The 11,229-nt window shown below is 60.1% G+C and overlaps 7 protein-coding genes across 8 annotated transcripts; 2 read left to right on the top strand and 5 right to left on the bottom strand.

The window, feature by feature from the left end:
* Positions 1-265: 265 nt before the first annotated feature.
* SDRG_06963 (hypothetical protein) lies at positions 266-587 on the bottom strand (the record flags this gene model as incomplete). Its single annotated transcript, XM_008612777.1, has 2 exons — positions 266-392; positions 448-587. 2 exons carry the CDS (start codon positions 585-587, stop codon positions 266-268), a joined length of 267 nt encoding a protein of 88 aa, XP_008610999.1.
* Positions 588-1,257: 670 nt separating this feature from the next.
* Positions 1,258-2,485, bottom strand: SDRG_06962 (hypothetical protein). The gene is made up of 6 exons (XM_008612776.1): positions 2,349-2,485; positions 2,066-2,303; positions 1,918-2,024; positions 1,677-1,870; positions 1,480-1,637; positions 1,258-1,428 (listed from the first exon to the last, which is right to left on the bottom strand). Exons 1-6 carry the CDS (start codon positions 2,441-2,443, stop codon positions 1,282-1,284), a joined length of 939 nt encoding a protein of 312 aa, XP_008610998.1. The 5' UTR covers positions 2,444-2,485; the 3' UTR covers positions 1,258-1,281.
* Positions 2,486-2,722: 237 nt separating this feature from the next.
* Positions 2,723-3,605, top strand: SDRG_06961 (ribosomal RNA large subunit methyltransferase J). Its single transcript, XM_008612775.1, has 3 exons — positions 2,723-2,922; positions 2,972-3,040; positions 3,085-3,605. The coding sequence occupies exons 1-3, from the start codon at positions 2,752-2,754 to the stop codon at positions 3,559-3,561; spliced, it is 717 nt and encodes a 238-aa protein (XP_008610997.1). The 5' UTR covers positions 2,723-2,751; the 3' UTR covers positions 3,562-3,605.
* SDRG_06960 lies at positions 3,562-5,215 on the bottom strand. Of its 2 annotated transcripts, XM_008612773.1 has the most exons (4): positions 4,141-5,173; positions 3,974-4,092; positions 3,836-3,921; positions 3,562-3,763 (listed from the first exon to the last, which is right to left on the bottom strand). In XM_008612773.1, exons 1-4 carry the CDS (start codon positions 5,171-5,173, stop codon positions 3,643-3,645), a joined length of 1,359 nt encoding a protein of 452 aa, XP_008610995.1. In that variant the 3' UTR covers positions 3,562-3,642. The 2 variants fall into 2 exon arrangements, with proteins under 2 accessions (XP_008610995.1, XP_008610996.1); XM_008612774.1 differs by lacking the exon at positions 3,562-3,763 and having other exon boundaries at positions 3,780-3,921; positions 4,141-5,215.
* Positions 5,216-5,641: 426 nt separating this feature from the next.
* On the bottom strand, positions 5,642-6,545 carry SDRG_06959 (hypothetical protein). The gene is made up of 2 exons (XM_008612772.1): positions 6,275-6,545; positions 5,642-6,222 (listed from the first exon to the last, which is right to left on the bottom strand). Exons 1-2 carry the CDS (start codon positions 6,519-6,521, stop codon positions 5,795-5,797), a joined length of 675 nt encoding a protein of 224 aa, XP_008610994.1. The 5' UTR covers positions 6,522-6,545; the 3' UTR covers positions 5,642-5,794.
* A 53-nt stretch (positions 6,546-6,598) lies between these two features.
* On the top strand, positions 6,599-9,016 carry SDRG_06958 (hypothetical protein; the record flags this gene model as incomplete). The annotated part of the gene is made up of 6 exons (XM_008612771.1): positions 6,599-6,608; positions 6,659-6,747; positions 6,795-7,125; positions 7,173-7,860; positions 7,919-8,206; positions 8,251-9,016. 6 exons carry the CDS (start codon positions 6,599-6,601, stop codon positions 9,014-9,016), a joined length of 2,172 nt encoding a protein of 723 aa, XP_008610993.1.
* A 230-nt stretch (positions 9,017-9,246) lies between these two features.
* SDRG_06957 (hypothetical protein) lies at positions 9,247-10,598 on the bottom strand. The gene is made up of 5 exons (XM_008612770.1): positions 10,487-10,598; positions 10,427-10,433; positions 10,307-10,380; positions 9,443-10,262; positions 9,247-9,399 (listed from the first exon to the last, which is right to left on the bottom strand). The coding sequence occupies exons 1-5, from the start codon at positions 10,565-10,567 to the stop codon at positions 9,293-9,295; spliced, it is 1,089 nt and encodes a 362-aa protein (XP_008610992.1). The 5' UTR covers positions 10,568-10,598; the 3' UTR covers positions 9,247-9,292.
* Positions 10,599-11,229: the final 631 nt, after the last annotated feature.

Genomic DNA, 11,229 nt, shown 5'->3' with positions numbered 1-11,229 from the left:
ACCGAACAACGCGCAGGCCGCCAACACCGGTTCTCACCGGTTCTGGTTGACGGGATCGATGCCCATACAGCACAGACGCGTTTCAGCAACAAAGGGAAATACTTTCCCGTGCATCAGCTAACACGAACGGTTTGACTTTCTCACTGTCGCTTCCGCAACCTAATCCTATTACACATAAACGCAAGCGGCGCTTGGCAAGCGACTGACGGCAGACGACGGGGTCGTTGCCACACACATTGACTACCGAAAGCATGCCGACTGCGCGTTACGCGTCTTGGAGTGTAAACGACTGACCACTCGGCGCCGCTCGGAAGAGCACCTTGGGGAGTCGCGCACGCATGGCTGTCGAAGTCACAAGCTTCGTCAACAGCGCCTGGTACATGGCATGAAAGCTGTAGCCGACACCTTGTTGGTGAATGACACGAGCGTCATCGCGAGCAGTTGCACGTAGCGTTCGAGGGTCGGGTTGACGTCCGGGCAGTCATGGACGTTGGTCGCGTGGTGCCGAGGGTGGTCACAAGCGTCAAAAGGTCGTTGGCGGCCGGAATGAGGCTGAAGAGGTCGTTGATGGCGGCCTGCTTGGTCATCATGAGGCAGGCGGCCGCCGTTTGGAGGTACGAGAGGTGCACGTTGGGTACTGAATATGACCAAGGGTACGTATAATATAATATCGGATCATATCAAGGCCTCCGTCGCCTTGTCGCGCGCGCAGATCGAGGCCCTCGAGAAGGCTGACCGCGACAAGGCGGCTGCGACAGCCCGCGCTGCCCAAAGTCTCCAAGAAGAGATCGCCGCGATCAGTGCTCGACTTGCCATTGCCAGTGCTCGACTTGCCGTTCTTAGTGCTCAACTCGAGGACGCTCGGTCAGCCGGCGAGCTCGCCGGTGCCGAGGCTTTTTTGCATTGCGCGTCCAAGATCTTCCCGCTTGGGTCGTCTGAGGCGCAAAAGCGCGTCTTGGAGGTCGTCGTGGCGCCAGATGCTACGCAGAACTCTCTTCTTGAGCAGTGCTCAAGAAGAGCGCACGACGATTGAGCCTCCGACGCCGACGAGCCTCTCTCGGCGCCTCCCTCGGCATCGGCGCACCTCCAACACACCGTCGGTCTCTAGTTGCCAAAGGAATGTTCCCACTTTAGTTACAGTCGACTAACTAGAGTAAACATAAAGTGTTTTCAGTGCTCCTCTTCTTTCTATTATACGAAACCCTCGCTAAAAGACTCAAGAGGAGTTAACACGACCACAGACAGGTTGCGTCAACACCAAAGTTCACGATGAAGGATACATTATGACGTTATGCGGCAGATGGCCGCGGCCACGCAGGCCGCCCCGCCCATCGCAGCAAAGGTACCTGCAAAGGTCTCGATCGCGTACGGCAATTGCACCTGAAGCCGTCCGCACGAGTACGTCTTGGTGTGCTCGGCGCCCGTAAACTACAGTCCTGCTGTTAGAAAAGACCACCCAAATGCAATAGTTGAATATACCGTGTAGACACGTAGCAGCGCCGCGCTCGTCGCGACCAGCGTCGTCATCACACCCCACGCAGAGAAAACTCGGTGCAAATAGAGGAGCGAGTGGCTCAGGTGCAAGAGCAAGAGCGGTGCGAGGCCAAGGGCGAGGCCACCCGCGCACGTCATGAGCCCTACCGATGCTGTAGTCGATGTAACCCGAGATGACGTACCGACGAAGCGCGAGCTAACGACGGTGCTGGGCGGCAAGAGACTCAGCTCCTCGATCATCATAATGTCGACGAAGAAGTGTTCGTATTTCGACATGAGATCGATGACCACAGTCGCGTCGTGGACTGACATGCCCTTCGCTGCGTAGAGCTGAACCATCTCTTCCTTCTCGCCTTCAGGAAAGTTGTCGAGCTCCCTACGCAGTGGTTGATCACATGCCCTTGGCGTCGTTGCTGCCTCTACCACATCTCGCGGCGCCGCTCGCGCTCGTACTCGAACCGCTCTTCTTCGGTGCGGCGGTAGGCTAGCACGCCCGCGAAGAGTGCAACGGCGACCGCGAACGCCAGTGCCTACGGCATTCTCAGATGAATTGCGTCGAGTCGCTTTGTACCGGCCCAAGCAAGCGCTGCGTCGGCGCGTCGTTGGTGGCGGCCGTCAGCGCCGTGAGGAAGAGCAGGTTGCAGCCGAGCGCGGTGATACCCGACTCGGCGCCGATCTTGAGCACCGAGTTCTTCATCGAGTTGACCGAGTGGCCCGGCTCGTTAATGGCCTTGGCGCCGCTGGGCTCGCAAACGCAGTTGGTGTGGGCGGCGCGCGACGCCGAGACGTCCTGGCGCTTGTACGCGCTCCTAGCGCCACGGCATGAGCTCACAGCTGTGCATGGGCGGTGCTACCGCGCGGCCGCGAGGTCTCGGGCGAGGTCGACCTTCTGGATCGGCGGCGTCGTGATGAGCGGGCTGCCTGGTACGTGGCGGGCGCGGAGGCTCATGGTCTTTGGTCTGTCCACGCTGGTCCGACTGCACGACGTAGGACTGATGCCGAATTCCAGTCCGAATTAGCGTTGAATTCGGCGCAAGTAGGTTTTACTCATTTGCCACGTCCTAAAACAGGCTTGGGATGACGTTACCAACCACGTCTAACAGTCGCCAACACGGCTCAATGACAAAACGGAGACGTTTTAATTTGAAATAATAGAATTGAGATACCTCTTTTTGGCACCTAATTGTGGGTGCATCGGTCTAACACATTTTGACACTGCGGTATAACATTTCCCTATCCATTGTTCTGCTGGTCACGATGGCAGCAGTCCTGCCGAGCTCGGCCCGATGGCTCTCGACGATCCGGAAGGGCAAGTCGGTCTCAAGCGCGCGATGGCTCAACCGGCAGCAGAATGACCACATCGTCAAGCAGGCCAAGCGCGAAGGCCTTCGGTCCCGCGCTGCACTCAAGCTCCGCGAGATCAACGCGGTGCGACCGCCCATCGATCCGCAACCATGGCTCATGCAGCATGCTATAGAAATTCAACGTCGTGCGCAAAGGCAACGTAGTGATCGACCTCGGCGCCGCGCCTGGCGGCTGGACGCAGGTACTCGCGCTGCCTTCCAGCGCCTGGCATTCGTATGGCTGTAGATTGCCATCGACGAGTGTCGAAAGGGAAGCCCGCCCGAGGACCCCGAGAAGCCCGGCAAGGTCAACGTCATTGCGATCGACTTGCTGCACTTTGTCGCGTTTCCAGGCGTCGGCGTCATCGTCGGCGACTTCCGCAAGCCCGAGATCCAGGCCAAAATCACAGAGTACTTGGCCGGCCGGCAAGCCGACGTGGTCTTAAGCGACATGGCGCCGTCCTTCTCGGGGCTTGGCTTCCGCGACAGCGAAGACCAGCTGCGTTTGTGCCAGAACGCACTGCGCATGGCGCAGCTCTACCTCAAACCCGGCGGCCGGTTCGTCTCCAAGGTGCTGCGGTCGCCGGCCGGTGATCAATTCCGGCAAGAGCTCAAGCCGTTCTTCGAGCAGGTCAAGGCCATGAAGCCCGAGTCGTCGCGGCCCGAGTCGACCGAGATCTTCTTCGTTGGGCTCGGCTTCAAGCGCCAGGATGAAACGCAATAATACACATTTCAAAGTCCATGGGGCTGATATTAGTTGGGTACGGAGCTTGGACGTCGGTGGTTAATGAGCAGGATATGACCTCTACTTCTTGCGGAAGACGGCAAGCGCGATCACGACGGGCACGGCGACGGCCGCGGCCAAAAGGGACCAGTGCGGCGGCGACATCGTCGGCTTGGCGGCGCTGGGCACCTTGGCCGGTTGTCTATCACAACACAAAAGACGAATGAATATCATCGTTTTGTTATCAAAATGGCAAAAAACACAAGCAAATTACGCGTCCGTGAGGGCGTTGACACCCGGGAGGATCTTGCCTTCGAGGAGCTCCAAGCTGGCACCGCCGCCCGTCGAGACGTGGCTCACCTAGATAGCATCCCTCGCTGAGCAATGCCAATCTCTGCAACCGACTAGGTACCTTGTCTTCCGTGTCAAACTTGACGCAGCACGTGGCAGTGTCACCGCCGCCGATGATCGTGGTCGCGCCCTTCTGCGTGGCTTCGACGACCGCGTCCATCACACCCTTCGTGCCCTGGGCTATCATAGAGACATGAGTCACATTGTCGAAACTCAAACTCAACGTACCAAACGCGTCAAACTCAAACACGCCCATGGGGCCGTTCCACACAATGGTCTTGGCGCGGATGCAGGCTTCGGCAAAGATGGCCTTGGACTTGGGGCCGACGTCGAGACCCATCCAGCCGTCCGGGATGCCATCGGCTTCGTCGACGACCGACGTGTTGGCGTCCGCCGAAAACTTGTCGGCAATGATGAAGTCGACCGGGAGGTGGAGCTTGACGCCCTTGGCCTTGGCCTTCTCGACGATATCGAGCACGATCTTGGCGCCGTCGGCGTCGTAGAGCGAGCCACCAATGTTCATGTTGTCAATGACCTTCTTGAAGGTGAAGGCCATGCCGCCGCCAACAATCATCTCGTCGACCTTGTCGAGCATGTTCATGATGAGCTGGATCTTGTCCGCGACCTTGGCGCCGCCGAGGATCGAGAGGAACGGGCGCTCCGGCGCGTCGAGCGCCTTGGCAAAGTACACGAGCTCCTTATCGAGGAGGAAGCCCGCGGCCTTGACCTCGAGGTCGACGCCGACCATCGACGAGTGGGCGCGGTGGGCCGTGCCGAACGCGTCGTTCACGTACACGTCGCCGAGCTTGCTGAGCGACGCGCGGAAGGCCGCGACCGCATCCTTCGAGGCCGAGACCTTGTTGCCATCGGCGTCCTTGCCCTTGCCTTCCTCTTCGACGTGGAAGCGGAGGTTCTCGAGGAGGATGACCGAGCCGTTGACCGGGTCGGCGCACGCGGCCTCGACGTCAGCGCCGACGCAGTTGTCAAGGAACTGCACGTCGCGGCCGAGCTTGGCCGAGAGGCACGTGGCCACCGGCTTGAGCGAGTACTTGGCGACGACGTTGCCGTCCGGGCGGCCGAGGTGCGACATCAAGACGACCGACTTGGCGCCCTGGTCGAGCGCATACTGGATCGTGGGCAAGGCCGCGTCGACGCGCTGCGTGTTGGAGATCTCGCCGTTCGCGAACGGGACGTTGAAGTCGACGCGCATGAGCACGCGCTTGCCGCGCACATCGACGTCCTTGATGCTGACCTTGACCATGTTGCTTAGTAGTTCTTAGTGTGAAGACACTTTGAAAATGAGGTTGCCGCAGTCAGAAGGCAATCTCGCGGGCTCACCGCATGTACGTACGATAATGTACGCCGTACAATATGTACGTACGACCTCTGTGGGTGCTGCAGCGACGCGATCGCTGTCGAGCCAACCATGTACTCGACTATAAAGACAATAGCGTGCATAATCGCTAGGTAGGTCGATGATCTTTGCGGCTCAAGTATCTACGGGCACGGATATGACGGCAGCCTTTGCCAGCAACGTACTACGCAGCACCGACCGTACATGCGACATGCTAACGGACCAATGACGTATCTGTGTCACCAAAAGGGATGCGCCAGGATTGGTTGAAAAGACACGGCTTTCAACGAATCACGTGCCACGTTTTATGCGAGCGACGCTATACAAAGCGGCTATGCAAGCAATCCAGCAGCCGCGACTTGGGTGACACTAGCAGCACGCAATAATACCCTTTGATGCACGCAAACAAGATGTGGCTAATGCGGTAAAGGGTGGTGATTTTAGTCCACGACGACCCCTTGACGTCGACGAGGGATCTCCTTGGAGAAGCAGCGTGGGATGCCATCGCGGCGCTGCAAAGGCGCGCCGTCACTTGAGCAGCTGCGAAAAGTCCTGTGGCGGCGACGTGTGCCACGCCAGCATACCCAACGCGACGGCGCCAAGCGCGACGGCAAACACTTGCAGAAGAAAGGACGCGCCGAACGCGACACCCGAGCCGGCGAGGCCACCGGCGATCGCCGCCCACGTACCTAATGCCGCAATGCCAAAGACACAGCTCAAGCCCAAGCTCCACAGCGCTACGCGGGGCAGCGAGCGAAGCTTGCGCTTGCAGATCGTGACGTGCAGCACGAGGGCGAGGGCGGCGAGAAGGCCGCAGGCAACACCAAACCCGGCAAGCACGAGCGCCGCCGTGCCATGGCTGCCACACACGTTGTCCATGAAGCGTGTGAACGCCTCATTGGGGATGCCCGCGGTCGTCGACAGGAGCGTCGAGGTGCTGTACATTTCGCACACGCCTGAGCAGCAGCACACGTCGATGAGAGGGACCACGACCAGGATCGGTACTACCTTGGACCTTGGCGAGCGTGATGTTGTAATCGATCGCACGGTTGTACCCAAAGCAGTTGTTGAGCGCGGGCTCATTGGCGGTGTGGAAGCAGAGGCCCCAGACGCCAGCCGTGAAGGCCGCCTTGGGCGTGGACGGGCTGAGCGCGGACGTCGACCATGTGGGCATCGAGATGGCTACGATCGACAAGAGCGCTGCGAGGTTGCTCAAGAGGAGCGCGACAAGCTCGCGACAGATTGCCGCTGCCATGGCCGCGACCTTTTGTGAAAAGATACGCTACCAGTGGTCGTTAAACCGAGGGAGATGGATTTCGTGACACGGGCACCATGCGGCAAGGTACGACCGACGTCACCCAACGAGACGACGCGACCTCATGCCCTGCCCAGGCGTCGACCTCGAGTTCCCCGCCCATGATGCGACGGCCGCGCTGCAAGGCCTCATTCGCCGCAAGCTCGGCGATGCGTACGTCGACCAGGTAGAGGCAGATGCGATGCAGCACCGACGCTCATGCCGTCGGCCTAGATTGTCGTGGCACCCATGACCGCGCCGCCCAACAGCCTCGACATGGCCAAGGTCGACATGGACGGCGACCGTGTGCGCATCTCGGGGACAAGCGCAACGGCCATGGGCTACGCGCTGCACGCCTACCTCAAGCGCGACGTGCACGTGCATGCGGACTGGGATGACCACACGCTGCCGCTGCCGCCGACGCTGCCGCCGGTCTCGCACCTGCTCGTGCTCAAGAAGGCGTCCAAGGTCACGTACTACTTGAACGTGTGTACGTCGAGCTACTCGATGTGGTCGTGGAGCTGGGCGCAGTGGGAAGCGCACATCGACTGGATGGCTCTCTGCGGTACGCCATCTCCATCATCGTCATCATCCTCCTCCTCATGATCCCAGGCATCAACATGCCATTGGCGTTCGCCGGCCAAGAAAAGGTCTGGGCCGAGACCTTGCGGAAGTTTGGCGTCGACGCTTCGGGCTTGGAGGCCTTCTTTGCCGGCGCCGCGTTCCAGGCCTGGGGGCGCATGGGCAACATCCAAGGCAGCTGGGGCCCGTACGGCCCACTGCCGCAGCACTTTATCGACGACCAGCAAACGCTCCAGGTGCGTATCCTGGACCGCATGCGAGCCTTCGGTATGCTCCCGGCGCTCCCTGCCTTTGCGGGCCACGTCCCGGCCGTGCTTCGAACGCTCTTCCCGGACGCCGCCATGCGCCAAGCGTCCCAGTGGGCGGGGTTTCCCAAAGAGTACACGTGTGTCTACATGCTCGAGCCAACGGACCCGCTCTTCCACGCCATCGGCCGGGCGTTCATCGCCACGCAGCGCGAGATCTACGGCGAGAACATCTCGTCGGTCTACCAGACCGACATGTACAACGAGCTACTGCCGCCATCGGCCGACGCAACGTACTTGCACGCGTCCGCCAAGGCCGTCATGGACTCGATGCTGGCGTCGGATCCGGATGCAATCTGGCTCATGCAAGGCTGGCTCTTTTACTTTATGCGGACGTTCTGGACCAACGCGGCGATTGAAGCGTACCTCGGCGGTGTGCCCAGCGACCGCATGATCCTCTTGGATCTCTGGAGGTACATTTTTCCAGTCGACAATCGGTCGAGTCGGAAATCTGACATCGGAATCTGGTAGTGACGAGTACCCAGTCTGGAGCCGCACCAACAACTACTTTGGGAAAAGCTGGATCTACTGCGTGCTTCACACGTTTGGCGGCAACCTCGGGCTTCACGGCAACTTGCCGACGCTCGCCAGCGCGCCGGTCGACGCGCGCGCCAAGAGCGATGGCCATATGCTGGGCATCGGCCTGACCATGGAAGGCATCTTTCAAAACTACGTGGTCTACGAACTTGCGCTCGACATGGCGTGGACGTCGCAGCCGGTCGAGATCGAGGCGTGGGTCGCCGCCTACGCGCGCCACCGGTACGGTAACCTACCCCTACGCCGAGACGCAAACCTTCAACTAGGTACCACGGCGAGAGCAAGCACGCGCTTCTTGCGTGGCATGAGCTGCTGCAGTCGGTCTACGCTGGCAAATCGCCGCCGCGCTGCCTCCTCACGTACCGCCCGCACTGGAAGATGCTCAACAGCGCCAAGACTGAGACAATGGCGTGTGTGCGTCGGGCGTACCGTGCTCTGCTGGACGCCGTAATCGAAGACCCCGCGCTCGCTCGCGTCGACACATTTACGCACGACCTCGTGGACGTGGCCCGGGAGGCGCTGAGCGGCGTCTTGGCGGCCAAGTACTTGGCGTTCCGCGAGCTGTACACGACGCCAACGACGCCACTCGAGACGCTCGAGACCGCCGCCGCCTGCCTGTTGCGGCTCATGCACCAGATCGACGCGCTACTCGGAACAACAGCGTCGTTCATGCTCGGTCCGTGGCTTGCGAGCGCCAAAGCCTGCGCGGCGCCCACGACGGAAGACTACTTTCGCTACCAGGCGCAAAACCAAGTGACGCGGTGGGGCGAAGGCGACACGCTGAGCGACTACGCAGCCAAGCAGTGGAGCGGGCTCATTGGGACCTACTACATTCCGCGCTGGACGCTCTGGCTCGACGGTGCGATCGCGGCATTTGCGACCAAGATGCCGATGGACGAAGCCGCCGTGCACGCAGCGATCGCCGCGTTCGAAGTGCAGTGGCAGACGGCACCGATTGACGTTCCGACGTTGCCGAGTCACGATCCGACGTTGATGGCGGCCGAGCTCTACGCCGAGTACTGCGCCGAGTAGTCGTTCGAGTCGAAAGGCTCTGTATGTTGCATGCCAAGGCGCTGGGGCGTATCCGTGGGTGATGACGCGATACCAACAAGGCTCTAGCCGAAGGAGCTAGATACTAAGTACTAGTATAAAGTGCGATGCTGTTTGAGGCTGCTTTGGTGCTGGACCGACGATCATCAATGCGCACCGCCGGTCGACACAACGCGCCTGAAGCGCGCGAATGTGGCCACGGCTGCAATATGTACAGGAACGCAAAAGTGCGCGCGTTTGAAGTGCACCATTGGCCTCTTACTCGACACCGAGATACTGCTTGCCGGCTTCGTACGTCGAGATCATGATGGCACATGCCGGAGCGACCTTGGCGACGCGCGCCGAGAGGCCCGTCATGATGCCACCTACGCAACGTGTCAGCTCTTGTCCATGAGCAGCGTAGCGTACCCACGCCCTCAAGGCGAACTATATCGCGCAGCATGCTGTAGATCGACGCGGACGCTTCGCTCTCAGGAACGCCTTTGGAGAAGTTGTGGATCTGCTGCTTGGTCTTGATGACGTCAAACGGCTGTGTGAGGATCGTCGAGACAGCACCTGCAGTCGCACCGGACGCAAATGCGATGCCAAGGCGGACTTGGGCCGGCGTGCAGTCGCTATCGGTGGTCGTTGCTGCCATCGTCGTGAAAGTTTGCTTGAGGACTTCGAAGCTCGACCAGTAGAGCGCTGAGAAGGGCACGTCCCGGGCGAGCGTCGGTGCGAGCCCGCGCCAGAGCGAGAAGAAGCCGTCGCTGATGCTGCTGCGCACGACGTGAAGGAACCCGCCGGCGTTCGGACTCGCTTGCATGCGCACGCGGATGAGCTCGAGCGGCGAGACGACAGTCGCTGCGATGCAGCGCGCGATGCCGCCGGCAAAGAAGGGCGCAATGGGCGCGATGCTTGGGTAGTCGCGGCGCGCCTTGGATACGAGCATGTCGTACGAGGTGAAGTAGAAGACGGTCGATGGCACAGCGATGAGAAGCATGGGCGACAAGCCAGCGTACAAAGCCGACAAGCCTTCGGTTCGGACAATGTGCGTGAGCGCATGCGCGGTGCCACGCAGCTTGGGCGTCGACGTCGACGGCGATGGCGAGTGCATCGGGCAGTTGGGATGCAGCTCGTGCGCGCCGGCGTCGCCCGGCGGTGGAAACAGATTCGTACGCGCTTTGGACACCATGTGGTCCATGAGCCCGTTCGAGAACGAGTAGTGCGTGCAGTAGCAGTACGTGGCCTAGCGTCGCTGGTGATGCATATGGCCGTACGAGGCTACTGTACCGGTGTCGTCTTGACGGTTAGGACAGACGTCGTGGGCACTTGGGCCTGAAGTCGGGTCTTGGCCACCTCGAGCGCTACGCCACGCTCAGCAAGATGAAGACGGAAGCGCATCGGACGTACGGGTGACCTAGAGCGCGGTTAGCATACACGCGCTGGCAAGGGACATGACGCATGCCATACCAGGAGCGCCGTGAGGAGCGCGCCCACCGAGGCGACGGACGACTTCTTGACCGACTCTTCCAGCGACCTCGGGCGATCCATCCCAGTCGGGTTCCCGTCGTTTCGAAAACCTGTGGCGATTGATATCCACAGTCGAAAACCTTTGACTTTTGATATCGACAGGGTCTATGACGTGGCAGCACGAAATGCTTTCCCGATTGTAAGGTTGAAAAAATGCAAAATCAAGGATATTGTGAGAATGTGGATAATATGTCGATGCGGCGCGCTTACTATTGTCTAGGACACTGGCTCAAGTATCAGCACAACTTTCGTGACGAATGCAGCAACCTTGTTTAATTGGCCCGTCAAAGAGCCCGCCGCCTCGAAGCACGACGCGCCTCCAACAACAGCGCCACGATTCAAACCCAGCAATAAGTTTGCAAACTCAGAATATGTCTTATAGTTAGAGCCAGGCGCGCGACAGCTGGAGCAATATATATATACTCGTACGATTAGTTGGATCGGCTGGCGTAGGCCGACTCGGTATGCCGCGTTGCGTCGTCCAGCTACCGCTCGCTTCGAAGCGCTCGCTCGCGCCGCTTCTGCAGGTTCTTGCGGCATCTTGGGATCCTGCAGTAGCAAGCAAACAACAGCCAGAAAAGGTAGCAACTAGCGAACGCCAATGGCGTTGTGCCCAGCGCTAAGACATAGGCGTTGTGCATCTTGTACGGGTCTTCCGGCTCTGGTGCTGGCGGTGACACGCC

This window comes from Saprolegnia diclina, assembly GCF_000281045.1.
Source record: "Saprolegnia diclina VS20 unplaced genomic scaffold supercont1.19, whole genome shotgun sequence".
NCBI classification, from domain to species: Eukaryota; Oomycota; class Saprolegniomycetes; order Saprolegniales; family Saprolegniaceae; genus Saprolegnia; species Saprolegnia diclina.
This window is presented reverse-complemented; position numbering and strand designations above follow the sequence as displayed.

Coding starts and splice junctions, on each gene's coding strand:
- SDRG_06962 (XM_008612776.1), bottom strand. CDS start 2,443: ATGAGCCTCCGCGCCCGCCACGTACCAGGCAGCCCGCTCATCACGACG. Junction 1,638..1,676: donor CGTTAGCTCGCGCTTCGTCG/GTACGTCATCTC, acceptor CAGCATCGGTAG/GGCTCATGACGTGCGCGGGT. Junction 1,429..1,479: donor CGCTGCTACGTGTCTACACG/GTATATTCAACT, acceptor GCAGGACTGTAG/TTTACGGGCGCCGAGCACAC.
- SDRG_06961 (XM_008612775.1), top strand. CDS start 2,752: ATGGCAGCAGTCCTGCCGAGCTCGGCCCGATGGCTCTCGACGATCCGG. Junction 2,923..2,971: donor AGCTCCGCGAGATCAACGCG/GTGCGACCGCCC, acceptor AGCATGCTATAG/AAATTCAACGTCGTGCGCAA. Junction 3,041..3,084: donor CGCCTGGCGGCTGGACGCAG/GTACTCGCGCTG, acceptor GTATGGCTGTAG/ATTGCCATCGACGAGTGTCG.
- SDRG_06960 (XM_008612773.1), bottom strand. CDS start 5,173: ATGGTCAAGGTCAGCATCAAGGACGTCGATGTGCGCGGCAAGCGCGTG. Junction 3,922..3,973: donor AGTTTGACACGGAAGACAAG/GTACCTAGTCGG, acceptor GATGCTATCTAG/GTGAGCCACGTCTCGACGGG. Junction 3,764..3,835: donor GTCAACGCCCTCACGGACGC/GTAATTTGCTTG, acceptor GTGTTGTGATAG/ACAACCGGCCAAGGTGCCCA.
- SDRG_06959 (XM_008612772.1), bottom strand. CDS start 6,521: ATGGCAGCGGCAATCTGTCGCGAGCTTGTCGCGCTCCTCTTGAGCAAC. Junction 6,223..6,274: donor CACGCTCGCCAAGGTCCAAG/GTAGTACCGATC, acceptor GCTGCTGCTCAG/GCGTGTGCGAAATGTACAGC.
- SDRG_06957 (XM_008612770.1), bottom strand. CDS start 10,567: ATGGATCGCCCGAGGTCGCTGGAAGAGTCGGTCAAGAAGTCGTCCGTC. Junction 10,263..10,306: donor TAACCGTCAAGACGACACCG/GTACAGTAGCCT, acceptor CAGCGACGCTAG/GCCACGTACTGCTACTGCAC. Junction 9,400..9,442: donor AGTTCGCCTTGAGGGCGTGG/GTACGCTACGCT, acceptor CACGTTGCGTAG/GTGGCATCATGACGGGCCTC.